The sequence below is a fragment of the Mustela lutreola genome, chromosome 7 (genome assembly GCF_030435805.1).
Source record: "Mustela lutreola isolate mMusLut2 chromosome 7, mMusLut2.pri, whole genome shotgun sequence".
NCBI classification, from domain to species: domain Eukaryota; kingdom Metazoa; phylum Chordata; class Mammalia; order Carnivora; family Mustelidae; genus Mustela; species Mustela lutreola.
In genome coordinates, this window is record NC_081296.1 from 107,102,923 (window position 1) to 107,115,773 (window position 12,851).

Consider the following 12,851-nt stretch of genomic DNA (forward strand, 5'->3'; position numbering starts at 1 on the left):
GTCCTGGGATCGAGTTCCATATCGGGCTCTCTGCTCAGCAGGGAGCCTGCTTCCTCTCTCTCTGCCTGCCTCTCTGCCTACTTGTGATCTCTGTCTGTCAAATAAATAAATAAAATCTTTTAAAAAATAAATAAAATAAAAGACCATGCTTGTTTTTGTAGACATTGTCTAAATTCAGTATGTGGTTATGTTTGTTAATTCAAACACTTGAACATGACAGCTCTTGAAGAAATCTCTGTCTGGCATACACAGAGAGTAAGCATGGTTGCTTATGATAGCCAAAATAACACTGCAAAATTAAAACCAAGTACAAATGCATAAGTTAACTTAATATGCAGAACCCAATTAATAAGCTGGAATTTTACTAAATCAGAACAGGAGAAAACATCTGTGACCTCCCCAGATATCAATGTCCAATAATCTAAATATATCCCAAAGTTATTTCAGATTAGAAATATTTAAGATCCTTAAAATAACCAGAACCTAACTCACTTATACATTCTCCTTGTTTAGGATACAGCTTTTAGGTCAACACTTAAAAGTACTGTCAGTGGGTAGAACAATCAAACATGCTATGGTTATCTACTGTAATTTACGTCCAGTGAAACCAACTAACCAGAAAACAGTTCTCACCCGATTCTTAAATGTTTCAGAAGCCTTCAAATGGACCCTACTCTATCTTGAACACTGGACTATTCTTTCATACTGTCTTCTATTTTTTTTTTAACTTTATTTATTTATTTGACAGTGATCACAAGTAGGCAGAGAAGCATGAAGAGAGAGAGTGGGGGAAGCAGGCTCCCTGCTGAGCAGAGAGCCCAATGCAGGCTCGATCCCAGGACTCTGGGATCATGATCTGAGCAGAAGGCAGAGGCTTTAACCCACTGAGCCACCCAGGCGCCCCATATCATCTTCTATTTCTAACCATCCATGGATAGAGTATAATGCAGACAAGATGAGATTTTTAGGGGCACCTGGGTGGCTCAGTGGGTTAAAGCCTCTGCCTTTGGCTCAGGTCATGATCCCAGGGTCTTGGGATCAAGCCCTGCATCAGGTTCTCTGCTCAGAGCCTGCTTTCCTTCCTCTCTCTCTGCCTGCCTAATAGTGATCTCTGTCTGTCAAATAAATAAATAAAATCTTTAAAAAAAAAGATGAGATTTTTAAATGAACTTATAATATACCTGAAACTAATATAACAATCTATGCTAGTTATAAAAAAATAAAACTCAGGGCACCTGGCTGGCTCAGTCAGAAGAGTGTGTGACTCTTGATCTCAGGGTCATGAGTTTGAGCCCCACCTTGGGTGCAGTGATTACTTAAAATAAATAAAAATAAAATTTAAAAATATTTTTAAATAAATAAAACTCATGTTACTGTTTAAATCCATGATGTTCACCATAAAACTACTTTTTCTTAGGAAAGTAAATCTCTGATATTAACAAGTTTTACTTCTTTATTATAAAAGAATTCAGAAAAATTATCTGCTAAACTCCATAGAACATCAAATCTGAGTGTTTCTGAGTTTTGATAAAATTAAAACATCATGAGCAATATTTCTAATCGGCACAATATAAAAAGAGTTGATGCCAAAACACTTTCCAATAAACCAGCAAGTGTACTAAAAATAAGGAAGAAAGTGAAACTAGTAGACAAAAAAAAGTCTTATTACAGTATCTTCCCCCTCACTTCCAAGTTCCTGGAAGCTGCCTGGCAGGTTATATAAGCATGAAGTATGTATTTCTAGCAAGAATGCTTTCTGTAGGAGGTAGATGGGAGATCAAAAATAACTATTATTTAACAGCAAAAGAATCAGTGCAAGAAGTAGTGTTTGCAAACTGAATAAAATCAGGTTCTTTCCTTATAGAAAGAAACAAGGAATACAAAACAGAGGCATATTGTCTTACCCTGAAGAAATCAGTTCAAGCCCAGTGCTCCGGAGAGCGACCTGCCTTTATTTACCTTAGCTTTGTAACAGAGAATGGTAATACAATTTTACTTGAGTCTCCAAACAGAGTAGAAATCTACTGAAGTTAGGAGCTGTCCCTTCCTTTAATGACAGGAATCATATTTTGCACATAGTGAGTGATTAATAAGTCTTCCTAGCAATATTTTATATCTGTAGGATTTTGATGCCAATATACACCAAGATGGTCTTATATGAGCTTATACCTCTAGGTAAGAGATTAATCTCTCTATTTTGTAGGGCATCATGTTTTCTCTTCTTCTGGCCTCCCTAAATACCTTTCATTCCCAATAAATAAGATGAGTAACAAACCCTGGGTCCTGTCCCCCTAAATGGCTTTACTCTATCCAAAGCCATTTTCAGAATTCTCCTCAGCGAAAGACAAATACTGCCATTCAGGCTCTGGATCCCTTTCCTTTAATGTATAACTTCTATTTGTGATGAGACCATTGATATGAAAGCCATCTGTAAAGTGTGCAGTGACACACTTTGTTACTTTGAACACAACACAAACTAGATCTTAAGTTGGCCTGCCTTAGGACTTCCTTTTTTAGAGGAAAAGAATGATTATGACTCTGGCTTTTGTTGTAATTTCCTAATACAGAATAAGATTTATTGTTAACTATAAAAACATGGGCCTTATATTCACATCTGCATACGAGTTTGAATCTAAAACTTATGTTAAAATATGAAATAACTGGGGCACCTGGGTGGCCCAGTGGGTTAAAGCCTCTGCCTTCAGCTTAGGTCATGATTCCAGGGTCCTGGGATCAAGCCTTACATCAGGCTCTCTGCTCAGCAGGGAGCCTGCTTCCTTCTCTCTCTGCCTGCCTTTCTGCCTACTTGTGATCTATTTAAATAAATAAAATCTTTTTTTAAAAAAAGACAATGTGAAATAATTACCTTCAGTTTGTTTGCTTCTTTTTTATCCCCAGCAAAAAAGGAATTCTCATCAAAATGCAAAGGAAATGACCTACAGGTTAAAACAGAGAAGATTCATTTTCAGGTACTGTAAAGTATTAAAAATACCTCTAAGATAACATTTTGTTGGTTGGCAATGAATACTATAATAAAAAAGAGTAGAAAATTGAGTAAAATCAACACCCTGTTGCCCCAAAACAAAGTCTTAAACAACCACATAAAATAGTAGTACGTTCAACCACATATGAAAAGAATGCAGGTGGGCACCTGGGTGGCTCAGTCAGTTAAGTATCTGCCTTTGGCTCAGGTCATGATTCCAAGCTTCTGGGATCGAGTCCTGCATCGGCTCCTAATTCAGCAGAAAGCCTTCTTCTCCCTCTCCCTTTGCCCCTCCCCCGCTTGCTCTCTCTCACATGCTCTCTCTCTCTCAAATAAATAAACAAAATATTTTTTAAAAAGAAAGAAAGAAAAGAAAAGAATGCAGGTATCAAATACTACAAAATGACTCTCAAAACTAAAAATTTGTGCCACTTAGTACCTAAGTCAAAACAAAAACAAAACTCAATTCTAAAAGACCTATAGGCAAAATTAGCTTTTAATTATTTTTTTTAAATAATTTTCCTTTCTTGGGATGCCTGTGTGGCACAGTTGGTTAAGCATCTGACTTCAGTTGAGGCAATGATTTCAAGGTCCGGGGATCAAGTCCCATGTAGGGCTTTGTGTTCAGCCGGGAGTCTGCTTCTCTCTCTCCCTCTGCCCCTTCCTCCTGCTCATGCTCTCTCTCTCTCTCTCTCATATAAACAAATAAAATCTTTAAAAAAATTTTTTCCTTTCTCTAAACTGAATATTTAAGACCTGAACTTTGATACCACTTGTCACTCTTCTATTAACAAGATGTACAAATCAAAATGTGTCATTTACTTGACTTCATGAAGTATTTCCAGAAGTAGCATTTTGTTTTCTGCATCGTGGACTTTATCTCCAGTGAAGAGTTGAAAATCTGGGCGCTCAAAGAATGGTACCACTTTAGATAAAGCCCTTAATTCTATTAAGTAGAGAAAATACAAGTTCTTAAGCCTTCTTGGACCCTCTCCTTCAGTCAAAATTCCATCAAATCGCTGCTGAAATTCGGTAACGTTGTGTCCCCATTTCTTTTCCAACCAAGTTTCTGAGAAGAAAGAAGAATTAAATATTAAAATCTGAATTTTAAAATTAAGTTTCAGTTTACTTACATTGAGTTAGAGAAGTTAGTTTCATTATATATTTGAAAATACAGAACAATGAAAGCTGCTTTTCATAATATAGATTTTTATGGTCCTACGTTAATATTTTATCTTCTAGAACCCATCCTTAGAAGGAAAATAAATTCACTGTTTTACTGAGAAATATGATCTCACAGAAATCGAATTTCTGAATATCAACATATTTATAAAACCAAAATACACAAATTTAAAAATGACCGCCTGACATTATTGATAAGTCTGAAGCCATTTAAAATTCCAGAAGAAATAGGTTACTGATGAAACTCAACCATGGCCTTGTTTTGCAAAAGCATTTTTAAAGCATAAAGAACAGCAGAAAATACTTTTTACCCGTTAAACTCTAGGCCTTAAGTTGGCACACAAATAGAACAGTTTTAATACAATTAAAGTATCTACTGAATAACATACCATGCCATTAGGAGCTATTTTAACTCTCACAAACAAAACAGAATATTTCCAAAGCGATGTGCACAATTTTGAGCTGCTTCTTAAAAAAGGTAAACAGGAGAGCCTGGGTGGCTCAGTGGGTTAAAGCCTCCGCCTTTGGCTCAGATCATGATCCCAGGGTCCTGGAATCGAGCCCCACGTCAGGCTCTCTGCTCAGCAGGGAACCTGCTTCCTCCTCTCTCTCTCTCTCTCTCCCTGCCTCTCAGCCTACTTGTGATCTCTTGTTTGTCAAATAAATAAAATCTTAAAAAAAAAAAAAAAGGTAAGCAGAGGTGAGATCATACTGAATATGTCCTTAAATTATCTACAGTTCCTACATTCCTGATTACTACCATTGAAGAATGATTTGTCACTGCCTAATATTCAATCATGTCAATTTTGTCTTGCTAAGGTAAATACCAAAAAATTTTAAGAATATCTGAAAATAAGTATGGTAAAATAAATGTGAATGTCACATACCTTGCAGAAGATATCGTGCACTCAAATGCACATTAATACTTGCATGCAGGCCAGATATAAGTCTGTAGAATGCTCTTTTTTCTACGCAGAGGCCTAAAAATAGTAATTTGGTAACAAATCTTATATGTGGAACTCATACCATTTTAAAACTAATTTCATATGTCTTTAAAGATGAAAAAAATGTTTAACATTAAAATTTGTTTAAAAGTTTCCAATTACCTTCTAGCCAACTGTAAAAAGTGTTCTCTGAAATTAAAAGAAAAAGAAGTCACAAAGTTGTAAAAATGCCAAAGTGTACGTTGTTCAATATATAACAGCAATTTGTGCCAAATGGTGATTTAAAAATGAACAAAAGTTCCAAATTTTATTTGCTATTTATCCAAAGGAAGGAGAGAAGTTCTTGGTGTGGATTCAATTTAGTACCATTCTCTTGGTCCGTCTCTAGAAGGCTTCAGCATTGCCTTAGGTAGCCCTAAATCTACCTTAGGTAGCCCTAAATCTCGTAATTTTCCAGATAAAATGTTTCATAGGATGTCAGAACACACAATTTAAATAATAAATCAATGCAAGGAAAACTACTTAGCCTTGAAAACAGGTGATGCTATGAAAATTAAGAACTCATTGTATGCGGGTGCCTGGGTGGCTCAGTGGTTTAAGCCGCTGCCTTCGGCTCAGGTCATGATCCCAGAGTCCTGGGATCGAGTCCCACATCGGGTTCTCTGCTCAGCAGGGAGCCTGCTTCCTCCTCTCTCTCTCTGCCTGCCTCTCTGCCTACTGTCAAATAAATAAATAAATAATCTTTAAAAAAAAAAAAAAAAAAGAACTCATTGTATGCTTTTCTAAGCTTTTAAAAAATTATTTATTATTTATTTATTCATTTGACAGAGAGAGCACACACAAGCAGGGGGAGTGGAGAAATAGCAGGCAGAGGGAGAGGGAGAGGCAGGCTTCCCATCAAGCAGAGAGCCTGACATGGGGCTCAACCCCAAGACCTAGAGATCACGACCTGAGCCAAAGTCAACTGCTTAACTGAGTCAGCCAGGTGCCCCAAAAGGATAATATTCTACATAAAAAAAAACTCATAAGCTGAATAAAAATGCTAAAGTGCCCAATTAAAGTGGGCAAATAATAGAGAATTCACAAAGGAAAAGCCACAAATGGTAAGAATATAAAAATTACTCCCTCTCACTAGTAATAAAAAATGCAAATTACAACCATAGAGATAGCACTTTTACCAGTAAAAATAAAAATATGACAATACTTAATGCTGACAAGGGTCAGGTAAAATGAGCGGCACACTGACTGGAAAGGTTACAAAGTCACACATTCTCTCAGTGACAAAATGGAGTCAGGAGCCTAAAATGTCCATAACCTTTGATCCAGTAAACCCATTTCTAGAAGTCTAGACTGTTCCAGATAAAATTCACGTGTTGAAGATCTAAGCCCTCAGGGGATGGTATTTGGAGGTGGGGCCTTTGGAGGTGATTAGGTTTAGATGAGGTCAGGAGGGTAGGGTCCCATGATGGGATTAGTGTCTTCATAGGCCTGTGAAAGGACCAGAGCTCTTTCTCCACCAGTGAAAGGCTGGCTATCTGCAAGCCAGGAAGAGAGCCCTTAGGAAGAATCAAATCTGCTGGCTGGTGCTTTGATTTACACTTCCCAGCCTCCAGAACGGTGAGAAAATGAAGTCATTTAAGCCACCCAGTCTATGGTATTTTGTTAGAGAGGCCTGACCCAAACATAGGCTAAGGAAGCATGCAGACATGGGGATAACAATATACACAACTACAAATATATCTAGTATAAACATACATGCATGTAAATAATCGTAATTATTAAAATGCTGGGATGTCTGAGTGGCTGTTGGTTAAGCATCTGCCTTGGGCTCAGATCATGATCCTAGAGTCCTGGGATTGAGTCCCACAACACGCCTGCTTCTCCCTCTGCCTGCACACACACTCTCTCTGACAAATAAATAAGATTAAAAAAAAAAAATTATCACAATGTTAACGGAGAAGCATTATGAGGTAGTGACTGAGAACACAGACCTTGGAGCCAAACTGACTAATTTCAATTCCAACTGTGCTACTTATAAGTCATACGTGATTTAGCTGAGTTGCTAAACCTCTTTGGCACTCATTTTCCTTGTCTACAAAATGAAATAAAAGTAATACCTCCTGAGAATGTTGTAAGGATTAAATGAAATCATACTTGTAAACTGCTTGGAAGAGTACTGGCGTGTAGTCTTAGCCATTACCATTATCAATTATCTTGGTATTGTGGGATTCCAAGTGATTTGTCTCCTTATTAAAACCTTCAAAGTTGGGGAACCTGGTTGGTGGTTGGTTAAGCCTTTGACTCTTGGTCTCATCACAGGTCTGATCTCGGAGTCATGAGACTGAACAGTGTCAGGCTCCACATTCAGTGGGGAGTCTCCTCTTTAAGACATTTCTCCCTATCCCTCTCCCTTTCTCCAGGCACGCACAAACTCTCTCTCTCAAATAAATAAATAAATCTTAAAAAAACAAAAACAAAAACAAAAGAACAACCTTCAGAGTTTTTTCTTGTTTTTTTTCAAGTTTGGGACCATGAATCAGGGGAAAAAAGAGTAAAGTCACCTGATATGTTAGCTGTCAGGGATAAGGCTTTCAATTTTGACCAAAATGAAAAATTATAAATATACTCATAAACAAGATGATTTCTCTAAAGATAGACTCCACAAGTTAACAACTGTTTCTCTGACAATAAGAGACAGGATGAGATCTTTATAAATAGTATTGAAAAACTGAAACAATATCTTCTAACATAGCTAGGAATACCCAAGGTAGAATAAAATCTCTCAAAACTAAAAACTGTAAGGAAGTGGGGGGAACCTTTGAAAATTATAGGATCATTAGTAACAGTAATAAAATGTAAGGCATCTTTGGAAGAATAATCTTCTACTAAAGAATTTCTGTTCCAACTAGTATAGTTCTGATCCAGTATTTTACTAAGCTGTTATTGTTTCTATAATATAAAGTATAATTTTAAGAAATCCAGTATTATCAGACATTGGTATTCTGTTATTTAGACAGAATAGAAAAGCAATTTGTTTTTTTAAAGATTTTAAAGATTTTACTTATTTGACAGACAGAGATCACAAGAAGGCAGAGAGGCAGGCAGAGAGAGGAGGAAGCAGGCTCCCTGCTGAGCAGAGAGCCTGATTCGGGGCTCAATCCCAGGGTCCTGGGAGCCAAAGTCAGAGACTTTAACCCACTGAGCCACCCAGGCATCCCACAAATGCAATTTGTAAACTAATGTTCAAGAAGAAACTAAAGTTCCTCTCCAAAGAGGAAAGGGGTACTTCACATTTTAGCAATTTCATCTGGCTGGACTAAAGCTAAGTACTGCTTTGTCTTTTCCTATGGTTAAACACATGGCCTTAAGAATAAGAAAAAACATTTCAGGGCACCCGGGTGACTCAGTCAGTGGAGCCTCTGCCTTTAGCTCAGGTCATGATTTCAGGGTCCTGGGATCATGTCGGGCTCAGTGGGGAGCTGCTTCTCCCCTCCTTCCCCACTGTGCTTGCTCTCACTCTCTGTGTCTCTCAAATAAATAAAGAAAAATCTTTTTAAAAAAATCATTTCAGTTTCACTCAGAAAGCAAAAAGATTCTCACAAAGACAAAGTAAACCTAAGATACGTTAAAAATTTTAGCATTACAACTCAGAGTGGGTAATAACTACCTCCAAGAGCAAACACAGGTCTTGGAAGCCACAGAGCAACACTGTGACAATGCTTAAAGTTTCCTGTAAGGACCCAGCAGATCCTAGAGATCTGCTGCAGAATAAATGCCTGATCCCAGGCGCAGTCATCTTCCTGTGCTTTCACCTCCTGAATTTTAGATAAACAGGACTTCTTAGAAGTAGGAAGGACAGTCTCCCAAATAAACATCTGAATGTATCAGCAAATTCATATATATATGATAAAGAAATTATACTTACCTTCACTTTTCCCTGAAAAACAAAACAAAAGGTTGATTATTATAAAGTCCTTCCAGATGTCACTTTAAAATGCTATACTTCCATAAAAAATAAGACTTTGAATAACGGTTAGTTTTAGTCCATCAGTTCACCCACATAAGCAAAATCTGAGGCAATCACTCATGACACAACCCTATCTAGTGGCAAATAGGAACTATGCCTGATTCGCTTCAAGGGCATCATCTCCAAGAGCCTGGGTAAGGAGTGGCTTCAGCTCATACAGGATTTAATGCAGGCTGAAGGGAGAGAAAATTCTAATCTATCATCTGAGAGTACTCTCAAATACCTTAAGGATTTAACAGTTATTTGGTTGGCAGAGCCTTTTTTCACATTTATTTATTCTAAATCTGTAACACGGTTTCTGTTAAAAAATTGTATTCTTGCTTTGAAACCTCTAGACTGACACTGTAAAATTTTACCTAATTCAGGAATATTTCGAAAGACTATTTGTGAAGATTTAAATTATGCACAGTTCAGCACAGTTTGTAAGCAGCTGCTCATTTACTCTTAAAAAAACTGTCTTCATTTTGCCCATGCTTATTTAATGCCATCATTGTTTGATTATTAAAATAACATATGCTCACTGCAAATACATGTTTAAAAAAAAAAAAAGAAGACAGACAAAATAAAAAATGTCATCTGAACTCCCTCTGCCCTAGATAAATACCATTTATGCTTTGGTAAATGTCCTTTTTCTTCGCATATAGACATTTAGATATTATATTAAGTATGTTTTTACAAAAATATACATACTATTTGATGCCTGTTTCTCTTCTTCAATGTGCTATTGGTCATTACTGACCTAAATGAATACAAATTTTCAGCAACATTTCTAGTGGTATATTTTACTCCATGAACATACTATGAATCATTTAACCAGTTCCTTAATGATAAATACTTAAATTGTTCCCATTTATCTTCATGATAAGTAAGGGTAGTTAATTAATCAGATCATAATATGAGTTCATACTGAGGATCACCCCTTACCTAGGAATTCGCACTCATCTGATATTAAATCAATATCTTCCGAAGGGTTACCATATGTGACTCAGATAAACCCAAACTCTTCTTTAAAGATGTTCTTTCATTTCTAATCTAAGAAAGCCTAGGCTGCCAACATTTAGGGAATGATGCAATCTCATTGCTTTCCAGGAGGAAATTTATGTTTATTGACTATATGAGATCAGCAGCTTCTCAAATAAATTTTAAAAATGAAAAACCCACACATTTGCTAAAAGCACACCAAAGATTTCATCAGTAAGCACATATTATGAGAACAGGGATATATATTTCCTAAGCAAAAAGTCTGAAATCATAGCACTGAAATGGTTTATTCAACAAACCATTCTGCCTATTACAGACTGAGCAGGGTTTCTGAGGTGCAATTTCACACCCCCTCTGCCTCTGTACCGCGCCTACCGCACAGTAAATGGAGGATAATCATTTGCTGAAGGAACAGTGATCTTCCCAACTGCAGACAAGACCATTAAATAAGGAAAGCAGTTTTCATCAATCACTCACTTAACAAACAACTCCATCTGTTATGTGTCAGGCTCTCTATTAAGAGATGAAACCAATAAATACTCCCCAAATACTCAGAGTGCTAGGGTAGATCAATAGATGCATAATAGTAAAATAATGCCAGTGGAAAGGTGGTAAGAGATACAAAACCTGACGTAAGATCACTTGCACTGGGTTACTTCCAGTTAGGAGAGTCAAGGAAGATAGAAAAGGCAGCATTTGGGCAAGACCTTAAATGAAAAATCTTAATGAAATATAAAGACCTGTGATTTTGAAATCAGACTCCCAATATGTATAATCATTTCAGGGTTTGGGTTTTTTGGGGGTTTTTTTGGATAGTCATTTAACTAGAAAATGAATAAAAATAGTAACTAAACACACACATTACATAAAAAGGCACAGAAGAATAAACATTTAACCTACTCTCCACCCTATGATAATCTAATACCATGAACTTCATTACACAAATACTCCTTACTGAGGTATGAATATTTTAAACACCAACTTGTCTATAAGGGTAAGGCATAACTTCTATGGAAACAGGAATATATGACCTTAAATGCTCTTGCCAAAACCCTTATCTGGCCTTCCTCTTCCTTCTAACCAAAGTTCACTGGCTGATAAATAATATAACAGTGCAAATAAATAACTCACCTTGACCAGAAGCCAAAGGATTTAAAGGTCTTTTAATCGTCTGTGGCCTAGAAACAAAAGAATTAAACTGTAAAATATAATTATGTTACCTATCTTGTTATAATTATCTAAGTAAAAGTGAAATTATCTCAGAGAGCTGCTTAATGACTACATCCAAAATCAAACTGTTTTATTGAGCTTATAAAACATTTAGTGTTCTCAAATTGCTTTAAGGGAGGGTGGTTGTTATTTGTCTTAGCAATAGTTTCTAATCTTTTCCCATTGTAGCAGCCAGAAAGCCATTTCTTAATCACTTCCTCAAACAAAGGAAGACAATATCGAGTCAAGCTCTTCTCCTAGAGTCACTAAATATGTTATACTAAATATGTTATATATACATATATGCATGTACACATATGTGTGTTTGCATGTGGCACAAAGTGCACTCCTGACTGAAAGACAAACAAGAAATATAAACACCCAAATGAAGCACGAAAATAAAAAGGGAAAAAACACACTGGATAGATTATTTTCCACTTCGTAAATCTTAGGTTTGTCAACTGATCCTGTGGCCACCAAGTCTGTTGGGATTTCAGTAAAAGGCATTTTTTTAATATGAAAAAAGGAGTTAAAATGTCACTAAAGTAAAAAAAAAAATTTTTTTTAATGTCACTGAAGTGCCTTTAAATCTCGAACTAAATAATCATTAATAACATTACTAAAGTGTAGGGATTGCTTTGTCTGCAATTTAAATTTTACGAACTTGCACAACTTGAGACACTTTGAGAACAGAACATGTAAACTGTATTTTACCATACTCAGTTTTGTGCCTCATATATTGTTTATATTTTAGAAATATTTATACTGGGAATCATGATATAAATTAGTTAAGAAATAACTATAATACAAATGTAAAATTTAACAAATGCTTCAGTTGAGTCTATTTTAGTTCACATTAAAAAAAAAAAAAAAAAAAAAAGACCCTTTCGGGGCACCTGGCAGGCTCAGTCAGTAAAGCATACAACTCTTTATCTTGGGGTTGTAAGTTAGAGCCCCAAGTTGGGTCTGGAGATTACTTAAACATAAAATCTAAAGCAAAGCAAAAGAAAACAAAAACCTTAAAGTAAGTCAATTAAGGGGCGCCTGGGTGGCTCAGCTGTTAAGCGCCTGCTCTCGGCTCAGGTCATGATCCCAGGGTCCTGGTGTTGAGCCCCGTGTCTGGCTTCCTGCTCAGTGGGGAGACTGTTTCTCCCTCTCCCACTCCCCGTTTGTGTTCTCTCTCTAGCTGTCTCTCTCTCTCTGTCAAATAAGTAAATAAAATCTTAAAAAAAAAAAAAAGTAAGCCAATTAAGTCAAACATTCTTAATAATAAACCAGGGAATTTAAATGAAATACATGGCAGAAATGAGTAAATAATGAAAATTATCCACTTTAAAACTGGAGAAGTTCTTCAAGTCAAAAAAAAGAAACTGGCATTTTTCTGGTATAAGCATAACTGCTTATCCCTTATATTTGACTTACGCAAAGTGAAATATATTACTACCGTATCTATGAACTCCATTTTCCCAGAACTCCCCCCATCTCTGAAACAGTATAATGCAAATGCACACACAAATTCCTTCCA

At 36.4% G+C, this 12,851-nt stretch overlaps 1 protein-coding gene across 1 annotated transcript in view; it reads right to left on the bottom strand.

The window, feature by feature from the left end:
* ERO1A (endoplasmic reticulum oxidoreductase 1 alpha) overlaps positions 1 to 12,851 on the bottom strand; it is a 46,519-nt gene that overhangs the window by 5,974 nt on the left and 27,694 nt on the right. The window contains exons 8-13 of the mRNA XM_059182106.1: positions 11,249 to 11,295; positions 9,035 to 9,046; positions 5,272 to 5,298; positions 5,053 to 5,145; positions 3,806 to 4,052; positions 2,867 to 2,936 (exon numbers count right to left, since the gene is read on the bottom strand). Of these exons, the coding sequence (XP_059038089.1) occupies positions 2,867 to 2,936; positions 3,806 to 4,052; positions 5,053 to 5,145; positions 5,272 to 5,298; positions 9,035 to 9,046; positions 11,249 to 11,295 (496 nt within the window). The remainder of the gene's footprint in view (positions 1 to 2,866; positions 2,937 to 3,805; positions 4,053 to 5,052; positions 5,146 to 5,271; positions 5,299 to 9,034; positions 9,047 to 11,248; positions 11,296 to 12,851) is intronic.